The sequence below is a fragment of the Aquarana catesbeiana genome, linkage group LG05, assembly GCF_042186555.1.
Source record: "Aquarana catesbeiana isolate 2022-GZ linkage group LG05, ASM4218655v1, whole genome shotgun sequence".
Taxonomy (NCBI): Eukaryota; Metazoa; Chordata; class Amphibia; order Anura; family Ranidae; genus Aquarana; species Aquarana catesbeiana.
Window position 1 is genome coordinate 236,078,485 of NC_133328.1, and position 15,774 is coordinate 236,094,258.

The 15,774-nt window shown below is 43.4% G+C and overlaps 1 protein-coding gene across 4 annotated transcripts in view; it reads left to right on the forward strand.

Moving 5' to 3' along the window:
• HUS1 (HUS1 checkpoint clamp component) overlaps positions 1-15,774 on the forward strand; it is a 72,234-nt gene that overhangs the window by 43,229 nt on the left and 13,231 nt on the right. For 2 of the 4 annotated variants that reach the window (XM_073630623.1, XM_073630625.1), the window contains 2 exons: positions 7,857-7,976; positions 12,936-13,067. In XM_073630623.1, coding sequence (XP_073486724.1) covers positions 7,857-7,976; positions 12,936-13,067 — 252 coding nt within the window. The remainder of the gene's footprint in view (positions 1-7,856; positions 7,977-12,935; positions 13,068-15,774) is intronic. The other 2 variants (XM_073630624.1, XM_073630626.1) reach the window with 1 other exon arrangement.

Consider the following 15,774-nt stretch of genomic DNA (forward strand, 5'->3'; position numbering starts at 1 on the left):
GTGATCACAATGCTTCCATATTGTCTTGACATTGGTAGAGTGGTAATTAATTGACTGTCCTTAGTCTGGCCCAAGGTTCATTAACCACTTCAGCCCCGGAAGCTTTTACCCCCTTAATGACCAGAGCATTTTTTTAAATATGGCACTGCGTCCCTTTAACTGAAAATTGCACGGTCATGCGACGCTGTACCCAAACAAAATTCTCATCCTTTTCCCACAAATAAAGCTTTCTTTTGGTGGTATTTGATCACCTCTGCGTTTTTTATTTTTTGCGCTATAGACAAAAAAGGACCGACAATTTTGAAAAAAACACAATATTTTTCACTTTTTGCTATAATAAATATCCCCAAAAAATATATTAAAAAAATTCTTCCCCCGTTTAGGCTATGTATTCTTCTACATCTTTTTGGGAAAAAAAATTGCAATAAGCGTATATTGATTGGTTTGTGCAAAAGTTCTAGCGTCTACAAAACAGGGGATAGATTTATGACAGTTTTATTATAAAAATTTTTTTATTAGTAATGTCGGTGATCTGCGATTTTTTTTTTTTTTTTTTTTTTTTCTTTTTTTTTTTTTTTTTTTTATCAGGACTGCGACATTGTGGCAGACAGATCGGACACTTTTGACATTTATACAGCGATCAGAGTTAAAAATAGCCACCGATTACTGTATAAATGTCACTGGCAGGGAAGGGGTTAAACGCTAGGGGGCGATCAAGGGGTTAAGTGTGTTCCCTCAGCGTGTTCTAACTGTAGGGGGGATGGGCTACCATTGATATGACAGAGATCACTGTTCCCGATGACGGGGAACAGAAGATCCCTGTCATGTCACTAGGCAGAACAGGGAAATGCCTTGTTTACATATGCATTTGCTTGTTCTTCCCCTCCTCTCCGAGTTCGTGGGCCGCTGGAAGACATTGAGTCCATGGGACCCATGAGCACGCTCCGGCGGCGCGCTATTTTGCTTTTGCGATTAAGGTGCTGTATAACAAATGTGTATAACAAACAGCTGTACCCATTTTTACATAGTTACATAGTTAGTCAGGTTGAATAAAGACACAAGTCCATCCAGTTCAACCATAAAAAAAAAAACCCCCCCCCCCAAAAAAAAACACCCAAAAAAATATCGTACAATCCAATATACCCAATTCTATACCCACAGTTGATCCAGAGGAAGGCAAAAAACTCCAGCAGAGCATGCTCCAATTTGCTACAGCAGGGGAAAAAATTCCTTCCTGATCCCCCCCAAGAGGCAATCGGATTTTCCCTGGATCAACTTTAACTATAAATACTAGTACCCAGTTATATTATGTACATTTAGGAAAGTATCCAGGCCTTTCTTAAAGCAATCTACTGAGCTGGCCAGAACCACCTCTGGAGGGAGTCTATTACACATTTTCACAGCTCTTACTGTGAAGAAACCTTTCCGTATTTGGAGATGAATTCTCTTTTCCTCCAGTCGTAAAGAGTGCCCCCTTGTCCTCTGTGTTGACCGTAAAGTGAATAACTCAACACCAAGTTCACTATATGGACCCCTTATATATTTGAACATGTTGATCATATCTCCCTTATTCTCCTCTTCTCAAGAGTGAATAAATTCAGTTCCTCTAATCTTTCCTCATAGCTGAGCTCCCCCATGCCGCTTATCAGTTTGGTTGCCCTTCTCTGCACTTTCTCCAGTTCCCCGATTATCCTTTTTGAGAGCTGGTGCCCAAAACTGAACTGCATATTCCAGATGAGGTCTTACTAATGATTTGAACAGGGGCAAAATGATATCTCTCTCTCTGGAGTCCATACCTCTCTTAATACAAGAAAGGACGTTGCTCGCTTTGCAAACCGTAGCTTGGCATTGCATGCTATTATTGAGCTTATGATCTACCAAAACCCCCAGATCCTTCTCCACTACGGACTCCCCCTAGTATGTATGATGCATGCATATTCTTAGCCCCCAAGTGCATAACTTTACATTTCTCAACATTAAACCTCATCTGCCACATAGACGCCCAATCTGACAGTGCATTGAGGTCGGCTTGTAAATTGGAGACATCCTGTAAGGACATTATTCCACTGCATAGCTTGGTGTCATCTGCAAAGACAGAAATGTTACTTTTGATCCCAGACCCAATATCATTTATGAAGATATTAAAGAGTAAGGGTCCCAGCACTGAACCTTGGGGTACACCACTGATAACCCTAGACCATTCAGAGTAAGAATCATTAACCACTACTCTCTGAATATCTATTTACAAACTGATATTTCCAAGCCTATAGACTTTAACTTACACATGAGCCGTGTGTGCCGAACTGTACCGAACGCTTTTTCAAAATCCAAGTATACCACGTCCACAGCCACCCCTCTGTCCAAGGTTTTACTTACCTCTTCATAAAAAGAAATCAGATTTGTCTGACAACTTCTGTCTTTCATGAATCCATGCTGTCTGTTGCTTAAAATGTTTTTTTCCAGCAAGAACTCATCTATGTGGTCTTTTATTAAATGCTCCAGTATCTTCCCGACTATAGAAGTTAAACTAACAGGTCTATAGTTACTTTTGGTATAGACTTTGATCCCTTTTTAAATATAGACACCACGTTCGCCCTGCGCCAATCCAGTGGTACTATTCCCGTCATTAATGAGTCCCTAAAAATATGATACAATGGCTTTGAAATTACAGAGCTCAATTCTTTTAGGATCCATGGGTGGATGCCATCGGGTCCAGGTGCTTTATCCACCTTTATTCTGTCTAAATATTTCTGGACCATATCACTTTTGAGCCATTGTGGATCATTTGGGGCTGTGTCAATACCACCCCCATTATGGACATGAGTCCCCCCATGCTCTTTTGTATACACAGAGCTGAAGAAAGTAATAAATTAGCCTTCTCCTTGTCCCCAGTCACCCACTCTAGATTATTTTGTAAAGGGCCTACATGCTCAGACCTGATCTTTTTACTATTAATATATTTGAAGAATTTTTGGGGGTTTATCCTACTATTTTTTGCGATCTGTTGTTCATTTTGAATTTTTGCATCCTTGCTGTCCTTTTTACGTATTCTGTTAAATTCTTTGTAGCATTTAAATTACACTAGTGTTCCTTCATTTTTATATTTTTTAAAAGCTCTTTTCTTATTGTTTATAGCTTTTCTAACTTTGACCGTGAGCCACATAGGTTTTATTTTTAGCCTTTTAAACTTATTGCCCATGGGAATATACTTTGCAGTGAGGTCCCAAACCGTCTTTTTGAAGAATTCCCATTTCTGTTCTGTGTTTATCAATGCAAATATTCCCTCCCAGTCTAAGTCCTGGAGAGCAGCCCTCATCCTTGGAAAATTTGCTCTCTTGAAGTTAAGTGTTTTTATGTTTCCCGTATGTATTTCTTGTTTACAGCTAACATCAATTGAGATCATGTTATGATCACTGCAACCCAGGTGTTCCTTTATCTGAACATTAGTAATAAGCTCTGCATGGTTTGAGATTACCAGGTCCAACAGATCTTCATTCCTAGTTGGGGCCTCAATAAACTGGACCATAAAATTGTCCTGTACTAGGTTTATAAATTTTTGCCCTTTAACTGTCCCAGCAGTGCCATTACTCCAGTCAATTTCTGGGTAGTTAAAATCCCCCATTATTATCACCGCCCCAGCCCTTGCAGCCCTTTCCATCTTTGCAAGGAGCTGAGTCTCCACCTCCTCGTTAACATTGGGTGGTCTATAACAAACTCCAATGATTAACTTTGAACTACGCACATCTATATGCAGTTCCACCCATAATGCTTCAGACTCATCACACTCTCCATCAATCAGGTCCTCTTTCACACTTGCTTTGAGATCACTTCTCACATACAGACAGACCCCCGCCACCCTTCCTTTTTACCCTGTCTCTCCGAAAGAGTGCATAGCCAGGAATATTAATAGCCCAGTCATGTGAGGATTGAAGCCAAGTTTCAGCAATACCAATTACATCATAGTTCACCTCATGCACCAGAGCTTCCAACTCACCTATTTTGCTTGGCAGACTTCTGGCATTGGTGAACAAACACTTTAATGCATTATTACATTTTGCTCTGGTGTTTTTCATATAATTTTTAGTAGTACAAATGGCACTACAGTTTCCAATTGCTGTTTGCAACATGGGAAATTTCTTGTCACCTGCCATAACCCTCACCCCATCTATCCCCATTCCACCCTCCATTAATGTCTGACCCCTAAACTGACCTGTCTTCTTGATGTAATTCTAGTTCACCCTCCCCCCTCAATCCTAGTTTAAATAGTCCTCCGGCCTTCCCATAAACCTCTCCCCCAGCACAGCGGACCCCCTTCCATTCAAGTGCAAACCATCTTTAGCATATAAGGTGGAACCCCAATGAAAAGTCAGCCTAGTGCTCTAGAAACCCAAATCCCTCCTCCCTACACCAGGTCTTTAGCCATGCATTCAGCTCTCTAATCGCCCCCTGCCTTTCCTGTGTTGCGCATGGACCAGGCAATATTTCAGAGAATATCACCTTGGAGGTCCTTCCCTTCAACTTGCAGCCTAGTTTTTTAAATTGATTCTTAAGGAGCCTCCACCTTCAATGTATACTGTCATTGGTTTCAACGTGGACCAAGACAGCTGGGTCATACCCAGCCCCTCCCAGCAATTTATCCACCCGGTCCACCACATGCCAAACCTTAGCACCAGGGAGACGGCAAACCATTCGGTTGAGGCGATCCTGGCAACAAATTATTCTATCAGGCCTTCTGATTATAGAATCCCCTATTACCACCAACTGTCTAAGCATACCTGCACTCCCCTCACCACTTCTACTAGATGGGCTGCTCTCCCGGCTGTTAGGGGTAGCAGTGACATCTAGGGCTGCCACCTCTGTGTTTGCCACCTCCACATCTTCACCCAACTTGGCAAATTTGTTTTGATGCACAAACACAGGACTGGCCTTCCTATTCTGCGAGCCCCTTCCACTCTCTCTAACTACATTAACCCATCTTCCTATCTGATAATCCTGACTTGCCCCTCCACATCAACCCTACTGACCACCTGCTCAGCGAGCAGAGGACCCCCTTCAAGGTTGTCCTTTCTGCCCAGTGTTGCAACTTGCTCCTCCAGATCTCTAATGCGAGCTTCCAGAAGGGCAACCTGCTCACATCTGTCACAGCGGTATCCATCCTGGAGCTGTTGCACCAATTTAGCATACATGTGGCACACTGTGCACAGAGCAAAACCTTCAACCCTGCTAGCACTCATTTCCCAGTTACAATACAATTACTTAAGGGAAGTTTAAGATGTTACTTACAGATTAGACGACTCCTGTTTTAACTCCTGTTTTCAACTCCTGGTTTTTAACTCTCCACTTTAGTTAGAAATTCCACTTGTGTTCACAAAATCCACATGCAAGCCACCATCAGCTGGGAGCAAGCTCCAGGGGAGTTTGTATAGACACTTTTATACACCTGTGAACAATTAACCACTCCCCTTAATTAGCAGAAAAAAAAAGGTGTTTAAAAAGTGTCAGAAAAAAGGAGGGAAAATAATATTTTAAAAACTGATTAGCAAAGGGGAAAAAAAAACCCAAAAACACCTGCAAGCAGAAGCAGTCAAAAGCACAGCTCCTGGTTTTTAACTCTCCACTTTAGTTCAAAATTCCACTTGTGTTCACAAAATCCACATGCAAGCCACTATCAGCTGGGAGCAAGCTCAGAGCATTTCTCTGAAATGATACAATAATATAGCATTGAAGGCTGAATAAAATTAATTGATTATAAAGTAGATTCAGTAATTGTAAATGATATGATATATGAAACAATAAATCTACAGTAATGTACTACATTACTGTTCTGCCTTGGCTCATAAAGAACTACAGGGTGAAGCCATGATTAAGAAATCAGAACATGTAGCATGTAAAGGTTGCAGAAGCCTAGGAATTCATGAAAGTGCTAAAAATAGATGAAGGAAATGTGGTTATAGAACGGCTTTAAAAATTTCAACACATATTTCAGTGTCTGTTTTGTAGGTGGATTAAAATATAGGAGTGAAGCCTGAGGGAGAAAACAGTTCTGTCTTTTTCATGTCGTTTCCTTGATTCATAAGATTATGACATGTGCAATGATAGGTGTGTATAACTAAATTAATATTTTCAGTGAATAACTGCTTAAAGAGGAAGTAAACCCTCAGCAAAAAAACAAAAAAACCCTGCAAGACAAAGGCATAATTAGCTAGTATGCATAGCATACTAGCTAATTATGTATTACTTCAGATCGAAGCCCCCGCACCGGTCCACTTCTCTACCTCCAACCGCCGGTATGTTGTTCCGGAATGACTTCCGGGTATAGCGGCTCCGGCGCTGTGATTAGCCTCGAGCCACGATGAAGTCGGCACAGTACAACTGAAGCAACAGCGTATAGCGACATTGCTTCAGTTGTCTTAAGTGCGCATGTGCCGCATGACGTCGGCACATGCAAATACAGGGATATCTCCTAAACCATGCAGGTTTAGGAGATATCCTTGTTGGCTACTGGTAAGCCTTAATATAGGCTTATCTGTAGCATAAAGTTGTAAACAAGGGTTTACAACCACTTTAAACTTAAATGATTAAACATTTTCTGTAGCTGATGACTGGAGTGACACATTGCCGTGGAGAAATTTGGCCCACTCTTCGGTGCCAAACTGCATACCGCTGTAACATTTGCCTTAAAGCCCAAATTTAATTTAATGGATAATTATTCAGATAAATATGGCATTAATATTAACTCCTATTGATTTAGTTTTACATCCACTTTCCTTAATGTGGTTACATAGTCAGTCAGGTTGAAAAACGACACAACTCCATCTAGTTCAACCAATAAAAGGGGGAAAAAAAAAAAGCTGTGGAGGGGCGGGGATTGGCCGTCTCAGCAGCTCACTGTGAGGCTGAGACGGGTATCAGTCCAGGCACCTAGCGGATCCAGACTTTATTGTCGTGATGATGCAGTGCTTAGACTGATTTCTGTGACGCCAGCAGAGAGCGGACTTCAGACCGCTCTTTGCTGAAAACTGGTCACAGGAGCGTAAAACGTATTGCACTCCTGTGATCCATAGGAGAAACCCAGCCAAACGAGCTATGGCTGGGCTTCTCCTTTAACCACTTGCGACCCTGCCACAATACATTTACTGCAGCAGGCTCAGTCACGTATATATAAGTATTTATACGTGATTCTGCCTTTCCAGGTTAGGAGCGCACAGCACACCCGGTGGGGTGCGCAGCATGCTCCTCCTGTGACTGCTACTGTTACCGGTAACTGGATATCATGTAATCGCTATGATTGGTCATAGCGATCACATGATACAAGTGTAAACAAGCTGTCATGAACGGCTTTCTATTCATGAACAGCAAATTGTTCTGTCCTGGCATTTTACGGTCCTCAAGGGATATGCTATTGGTAGATAAGAACTGATCAATTTTCAAATATACATACCATAGTTTGTAGATGCTATAATTTTTACACAAACCAATTAACATACACTTATTGGAATTTTTTATTTTTAACAAAAACATGTAACAATACATTTTGATCTAAATCTATGAAGAAATAGAATTTTATTGGATATGTTTTATAACAAAGTAGAATAGTAGTTACTATGTGGGTTATAGGCCACCTTCAGGTGATGGACACTGGCACACCCTAAGACAGGAAGTCCACTCCCTGTATAACCCCTCCCACTACTTGGAGTACCTCAGTTTTTTTGCCAGTGTCTTAGGTGTTGGTCATGAGTAAAGACGTGCTGTGCGAGGTTTTGCCTGTAACGCTTCCCTTTTTAGAGAGCTGGACCCCGGGATCCAGAGCTTTGGTTTTTTCAGCCTTAAAGTTTTACTGGTGGGGTGCTTTACAGGTCCAGGAGTGTGGGTTCCCCGAGGGTCCCTGGTTCCTGAAGGTTTGGTAACAGAGCCCACCGTGAGGGGTGAAGATTGGGTCTGTCGGTTTTACCACAGAAAACCCTGCAACGGGAAAGGTAAGTGGAGACTTCTAAAAATTAAAAAAAAATACAAAAATCTTATGAAATGTCTCCTTTAAAAAAGTAAATGTTGTCATGCCTAAGAGTCGCCACTGTGGGCTGTATAGAGCACGTACCTTGCCATGCTTTCCTCCGCTGTGCAGCAGAAACAGCAGGCTTCCCTCCGGCGAGCAGCTCAGACCTCCGGTAAGATTGGGGGGGGGGGGGGGGGGGGTCTTCACTGAATCAACCCCCACCTGGTCCAAGCTTCCCCTCTTCTTAGAAAGAGGGAAGCCAAAAAAACGATCGGCTATGCCGCTCCGTTTGTTTCACCGCCCCTGCACAGCGGAAGGTCTCGGATCTTCTCCTCGCCATTTCCCTCCCCACACAAAAGCCGATCCCATTAGATCGGAGGCCCTCTTTCAAAAAAAAAGAGGGGGGCGTGATGTGACGGAAGGGGGCTGAGCTTAGCGCGGCGTTGGCGTCCTGCAACGTCCGCGGGCGTTTGTTTAACAGCTCCATTTTTGCTGGCTGCAGATGGCAGAGGGACAAAGAGCAAAAAGGGGCATGTAAGAGGTTGGTGACACAGGAATTCCCTTGGTACATTTACTAAAAGCATCAGGCTGAGCGTTAATAGCAGTGGCAGTGGCTGGACTTTTGCTCAAGCAGTGGATGCAATTTCTTCTGGTAGTACCTCTGCATTTGTGCATCAGGCTATAGTCAGAAGAGGGCATTGAAACAACCTCAAAAAAGAGCTAAAAGGGTCTCCCTCAAGCTCTGGAAAGCCTACTCAACTCTACAATGGCATCCTCCCCTGAAAGGGGGTGGCTGGTCAGAGTGAGCATCGGGGCCATAAAATGTTTTCAATTGTTTTCAACACTGCAGCCCCTGTCTATTTTACTAAAGAGATTTTTTCCCCAGCCATAAAAAGTGTGAAAAAAAAAGGTTAGCGGCTTTAATCACATCCCAGTGTGGGACGAAATGCGGCAGGTTCCCTTTCATTACCCAGGACCCTCAAACTGAGGAACTAGGGGCTGGAAAAGATGAATTTCCCTCTGGGGACCGTGGTGAGGCTGATGACTCCTCTTCTGAGGAGTCAAATGCGGGGGGATCAGCTTCACAATCTGTAAGATTGATGGTGCAATTTTTTACTGATGGTCCGCTCCACATTTATGTACCCTTAACTGAGTGTTTGGGTTCGCTAAAGCCTCCTCAAGCTGTGCATGCCTTTCCTGTCTATTCATTGCTGGAAAAGCCTTTTGCATCTCCGTGGGATCACCCAGATAAGCATTTTTCCCTCCTAAAAAGTTTTTTCACACTTTATCCTATAGAGAAAAAAAAATTCAGGTGGGGATACTAGCAATTGATGCTGCTATATCCTCTGTGAATAAAAGTTTGACTTGTCCGGCAGACAATGCTCAAATGCTTAGGGATCCAACGGGTAAAAAGTTGGAATTCCTATTAAACACTTTTTTTTTTTTTCTCTGGCAGGTTGTGATTCAGCCTGCGCTGACAGTAATTGGTCAATCCTTGAGAGACCAGTTTAAACAGGTGCTCAAGGTTATCCTGTTCAGCAGGCCCATGATCTGGAAAGCTACTAGCAGCTTTATGTTTGCAATAGTCACTATAACCCTTTCATGACTAAGCCTATTTTTGAAATTTGGTGTTTACAAGTTAAAATCCGTATTTTTGGCTAGAAAATGACTTAGAACCCCCAAACATTATATATATTTTTTTAGCAGAGAATCTAGAGAATAAAATGGCGATTATTGCAATATTTTTTATCACACGGTATTTGTGCAGCGGTGTTTTAAACGCAAATTTTTGGAAAAGTGACACTTTCATGAATTTTAAAAAATCCAAACAGTAAAGTTACCCCAATTTTTTTGTATAATGTGAAAGATGATGTTACGCCGAGTAAATAGATACCAAACATGTCACCCTTTATAATTGCACGTACTTGTGGAATGGCGACGAACTACGGTACCTTTGAATTTCCATAGGCGACAATTTAAAAATTTTTTTACGGTTACCAGGTTTGAGCTACAGAGGAGGTCTAGGGCTAGAATTATTGCTCTCGCTCTGACGATCGTGGCGATACGTCACATGTGTGGTTTGAACACCGTTTACATATGCGGGCGCGACTTCCGTATGCGTTTTCTTCGCTGCGCGAGCTCGCGGGGACAGGGGCACTTTAAAAAAAATTTTTTTTATTTTTTTTTATTTAATTTATTTATTTTTGTACTTTATAAATTGTGTTTAAAATTTTTTTTTTTTTTTTTACTTGCTGTCACAAGCAATGTAAACATCCCTTGTGACAGTAATATGTGGTGACAGGTACTCTTTATGGAGGGATCGGGGGTCTAAAAGACCCCCCCATCCCTCCTTTACACTTCAAAGTATTCAGATCGCCGAAAACGGCGATTCTGAATACTGTGTACTTTTTTAAATTCGGCGCCATTGGCAGCCGAGTAAACGGGAAGTGACGTCATGACGTCGCTTCCGCATTTACAAGAAGAAGGCTGGAACGAAGCCGCTCGCAGCTTCGTTCCAGTCCGCCCCCAGCCGCCGAAGGCAGCCGAACGGACACCGGGCCTCCCGATCGCACGGGAGGCCCCGTAACAGCGGCGGGAGGCGGCGGGATGTCCCCTCCCGCTCCTCCGGTATAACAGCCGAGCGGCTTTTAGCCGCATCGGTTGTTATACTCGGGTAGCCGATCGCCCGCTGAAAACAACGGTACCGGGATGATGCCTGCAGCTGCGGGCATCATCCCGGTATAACCCCGGAAAGCCGAGTATGCATATGTGCGTTCGGTCGGCGGGAAGGGGATAAAGGATTCTATTCCTCAGGCTTCGTGCCTTTCACTAAGCCCCATGCAAGAAGCTCCTGGCTAGTCTTCCTTTTTGCGGTGAAACGGCTGTTTGTGAATGATTTGGGTAATACATCCAAAGAATTTCTAGTGGAAAAAGTACCCCTTTGCCATTTTAAGAAAAGGAGTAAACGTATTTAATTTTAACAAGCGCCTTCTCCAGTGCCAGGGGCATCAGCCTCCAGGCGGTCATGACGGCCTCCGCCGTCAAGTTCAAGAGGTAATCCTCAGGGTCAACCCCAGGGACAAAAGAAGCCTTGGGGGAGGAAACCTACAAAATACTAAAGCCTCCTTATGAGGAGGCGCCCCCGCTCGCTCGAGTAGGGGGAATACTCCTGCAGTTCTCAAGGATCTGGCAGGAAGATTGTGGAGACAGATGGGGGACTTCCTCAATAGCTCCAGGGTACAAACTGAAATTCCAAGAGTTCCCATCTCCTCGTTTTCTCAGATCAAAAGAAAAAGAAGAGAAAAAAGTCTTTCTTTCAAGCATTGGACCATCTTTTGGCAAAAACTGATCATGGTGGTCCCCATGCAAGAGCAGGGGTTGGGGGTTTTTTTCAAACCTTTTTTCACGGTGCCAAAACCGAATGGAGATGTCAAACCCATTCTGGATCTCAAAAATCTAAATCGGTTCCTGAATATCCGCTCTTTTTTCGCATGGAGTCAATCCAATCGGTTGTCTCCATCCTACAAGGAGGAGAACTTCTGCCGTCAATCGACATCAAGGATGCATACCTCCATGTGCCCACTTCCCCGCTCACCAGTAATATCTACTTTTTAAGGTAGAAAATCTTCATTTTCAGTTTGTAGCTCTGCTTTTCGGTCTAGCTACTGCACCTTGAGTGTTTACAAAGCTTCTGGCCCCTCCTCTAGCCTGTTTAAGGGCCCAAAAATAAATAGAGATTATCGTTTACCTAGAAGATCTGCTCTTGATAGACCAGTCGGTAGCCCGCTTAGACCAAAGTATGGTCACCACATTCAACTACCTGAAATACCTAGGTTGGATTCTCAACCTAGAGAAATTGTCCTTAAAACCATGAAGAAGTCTAAAATACTTGGGTCTGATCATAGATACGCCCAGAAAAGGGTATTCTTGCCCCAGGCAAAGATCAGCGCCATAAATGAACTGATTCAGGTGGTCAAAGCAAGATAAATCCTTCTATTTAGCTTTGCATGAGGTTGTTGTGAAAGATGGCTTCATTCGTTCCTTATGCTCAGTTTCATTCAAGACTGCTGCAAAACAGTATCCTATCGGCTTGGAACAAGAAGGTTCAAGATCTAGATTTCCCAGTGTGTCTGACTCCAAAGGAGCCTCAGTTTATGGTTAATAACCAAAAATCTGCAATGGGGAAAATCCTTACTACAGTTACCTGGGAAGTGGTACCAACATACGCCAGCCTTTTTTGGGTTAGGGAGCAGTCCTGGAAGAGGCAGCTGTCCAAGAGAGGAATCCAGATCAGAAATGACCTTGTCCATCAACATTCTAGAGATTGGGGCAAAGCTCTTGGTCCTGAGGGCCTAAACGTTCAGTTTACGGAATTGTCCTGTCAGGATAGAATCCGACAGTGCCACAGCAATGGCCTATATCAATCACCAAGGGGGCACAAGAAGTTGTGCGGCCCTCCAGCTCACGTATTTTAGTTGTAGATAGAACAGGTAAAGGCTAGAATCTCAGGTTTTTACTTTTTTGGAAGTTTTCCTGTTCTGACAAAAGTGGCATCAAGACCACAGACAAAAATAAAAACCTGGTTATTAAAAATAAATAAAATAGAAAAGGTTAGAACCCCGCCAGATTGTTTTGTCTGTGTTTCTTTTAAAGATTTTCCTTCATTTCCTGTCCAGATGACATCAATGATTGGACAGCAATGAAAAACCCGACTTATACTCTTTACCTACTTTTATACAAAACAAAAATAAATGAAAAAAGTTTTGGCTAGGGTAAAACTGTAAAAGTTTGGGGTTTATCTGTTAATATCATAAAAGCGGGCAAGGGAGGTTTTTACAGCTATATATTGACATCAGTAAAGTAGTTTATTATAAAGTCATAATTAACAATAAAAATACTGAATAACTTAACGGTTCCAAATCTCTATTTCTTTCTATTGCAGTCTCGGATGACGTTTCACAGAATAGCACTCCGGAACGAGACCCAGATCTCATGTCAGAAGCCAGATTTGACATTAAAAAACTATTGCAGTTTCTTGCAGGGCAGCAAGTAAATCCTAACAAAGCTATATGTAGTAAGTTATGTTTTCAAAATGTATACAGTCGTGCTCAAAGGTTTGCATACCCTGGCAGAAATTGTGAAATTTTGGCATTAATATTGAAAATATGACCAATCATGCCAAAAACTGTCTTTTTTATTTAAGGATAGCAATCACATGAAGCCATTTATTATCACATAGATTTTTGGATTCTATTTAAATCATAAATTATAGTTACATAGTACAGTAGGTGACCGCGATATTGTGTCAATCTCGCCACTGTTATTGGCAAGATTTGACACCTGCGAGCCCCGTCGCAGGAGCCAGCGCCGAGCTGGCTTGCTCATCGGGAAAGGAAAACTGCGTTTTTTTCCTTTCCCGATGAGCGACAAGCATTGCTGACAGGTGTCTGGTATGAATCATGAGGGGGAACGCCACGCCAAATTTAAAAAAAAAAAATGGCATGGGTTCCCCTCCAGGGGCATACCAGGCCCTTATCCGAGCACGCAGCCCGGCAGGTCAGAAAAGGGGGTGGGGACGAGTGCCCCCACCCCAAAGCACCTTGTCCCCATGTTGATGAGGACAAGGGCCTCTTCCCGACAACCCTGGCTGTTGGTTGTCGGGATCTGCGGGCGGAGGGCTTATCGGAATCCAGGAGCCCCCTTTAATAAGGGGGCCCCCAGGTGCTTTGGGGTGGGGGGGCCGCAGGGCGCCCCCCTGCCCCAAAGAGCCCACCCCCTATTTTGAGGGTTTGCGGCCTGGTACGGTTCAGGAGGGGGGGGGGGGGGCGCTCGCTCGTCCCCACCCCCTTTTCTGACCGGCCGGGCTGCATGCTCAGATAAGGGTCTGGTATGGCTTTTGGGGGGACCCCCACGCCGTTTTTTGGCGTAGGGGGTTCCCCTTAAAATCTATACCAGACCTAAGGGCCTGGTATGCCCCTGGAGGGAAACCCATTCTGGTTTTTTATTTAAAATTTGGCGCAGCATTCCCCCTCATGATTCATACCAGACACCTGTCAGCAATGCTTGTCGCTCATGGGGAAAGGAAAAAATGCAGTTTTCCTATCCCGATGAGTGAGCCAGCGCGAGATGTGCAGTACCCTGTTGCCGAGAACCAGCGCGATGGGATCACGCTGGAAACACATTCTCGCGGTCAGGTACTGTAGGTGAGTTTGAAAAAAGACACAAGTCCATCAAGTCCAGCCTATGTGTGTGTTTTTATGTCAGTATTACATTGTATATCCCTGTATGTTGTGGTTATCTAATAATTTCTTGAACTATCGATGCTCCCCCTGCTGAAACCAGCGCCTGTGGAAGGGAATTCCACATCCTTCCCGCACTTACAGTAAAGAACCCTCTACGCAGTTTAAGGTTAAACCTCTTTTCTTCTAATTTTAATGAGTAGCCACGTGTCTTATTAAACTCCCTTCCGCTGAAATGTTTTATCCCTATTGTGGGGTCACCAGTACGGTATTTGTAAATTGAAATTGTATCCCCTCACCCAAGCGTCTCTTCTCCAGGAAGAATTAGTTCAGTGCTCGTAACCTTTCTTCGCAACTAATATCCTCCAGTCCTTTATTAGTTTTGTTGCTCTTCTCTGTACTCGCTCTATTTCCAGTACATCCTTCCTGAGCACTGGTGCCCAGAACTGGACAGCATATTCCAGGGGCGGCTGCACCAGAGTCTTGTAGAGTGGGAGAATTACTGCTTTATCTCTTGAGGTAATCCCATTTTTAATGCATGCCAATATTTTGTTTGCTTTGTAAGCAGTAGCTTGGCATTGCATGCCCTTGCTGAGCCTATCATCTACTAGGACCCCCAGCTCCTTTTCCATCCTTGATTCCCCCAGTGGTTCTCCTCCCAGTGAGTAGATTGCATTCATATTTTTGCCACCCAGATGCATTATTTTACATTTTTCCACATAAAACTTAATTTGCCATGTAGTTGCCCACCCCAATAATTTGTTCAGGTCTACTTGCAAGGTTTCCACATCCTGCAGAGAAGTTATTGCCCTGTTTAGCTTAGCATCGTCCACAAATACAGAGATTGAGCTGTTCACCCCATCCTCCAAGTCGTTTATGAATAAATTAAATAGGATTGGTCCCAGCACAGAACCCTGGGGGACCCCACTTTCCACCCCTGACCATTCCGAGTACTCCCCGTTTATCACTACCCTCTGAACTCGTCCTTGTAGCCAGTTTTCAATCCATGTACTCACTCTATGGTCCATGCCAACTGACCTTACTTTGTACAGTAAACAGTTTGATGGGGAACTGTGTCAAATGCTTCTGCAAAATCCAGATACACCACGTCTACAGGCCTTCCTTTATCTAGATGGCAGCTCACCTCCTCATAGAAGGTTAATAGATTGGTTTGGTAAGAATGATTCTTCATGAATCCATGCTGATTACTGCTAATGATACTGTTGCCATTACTAAAATCTTGTATATATTCCCTTATCGCCCCCCCCAAGAGCTTGTGTACAATTGATGTTAGGCTAACTGGTCCCAGGGAGTTCCCAGGGATATATTTTGGCCTTTTTTTAAATATTGGTGCTATATTGTCTTTTCTCCAATCAGCTGGTACCATTCCAGTGAGTAGACTGTCAGTAAAAATTATGAACAATGGTCTGACAATTACTTGACTGAGTTCCCTAAGGACCCTTGGGTGCAAGCCACCTGGTCCCGGTGACTTATTAATGTTACGTTTTTCAAGTCTGTTTCTAATTCTGTCCTCTGTTAGCC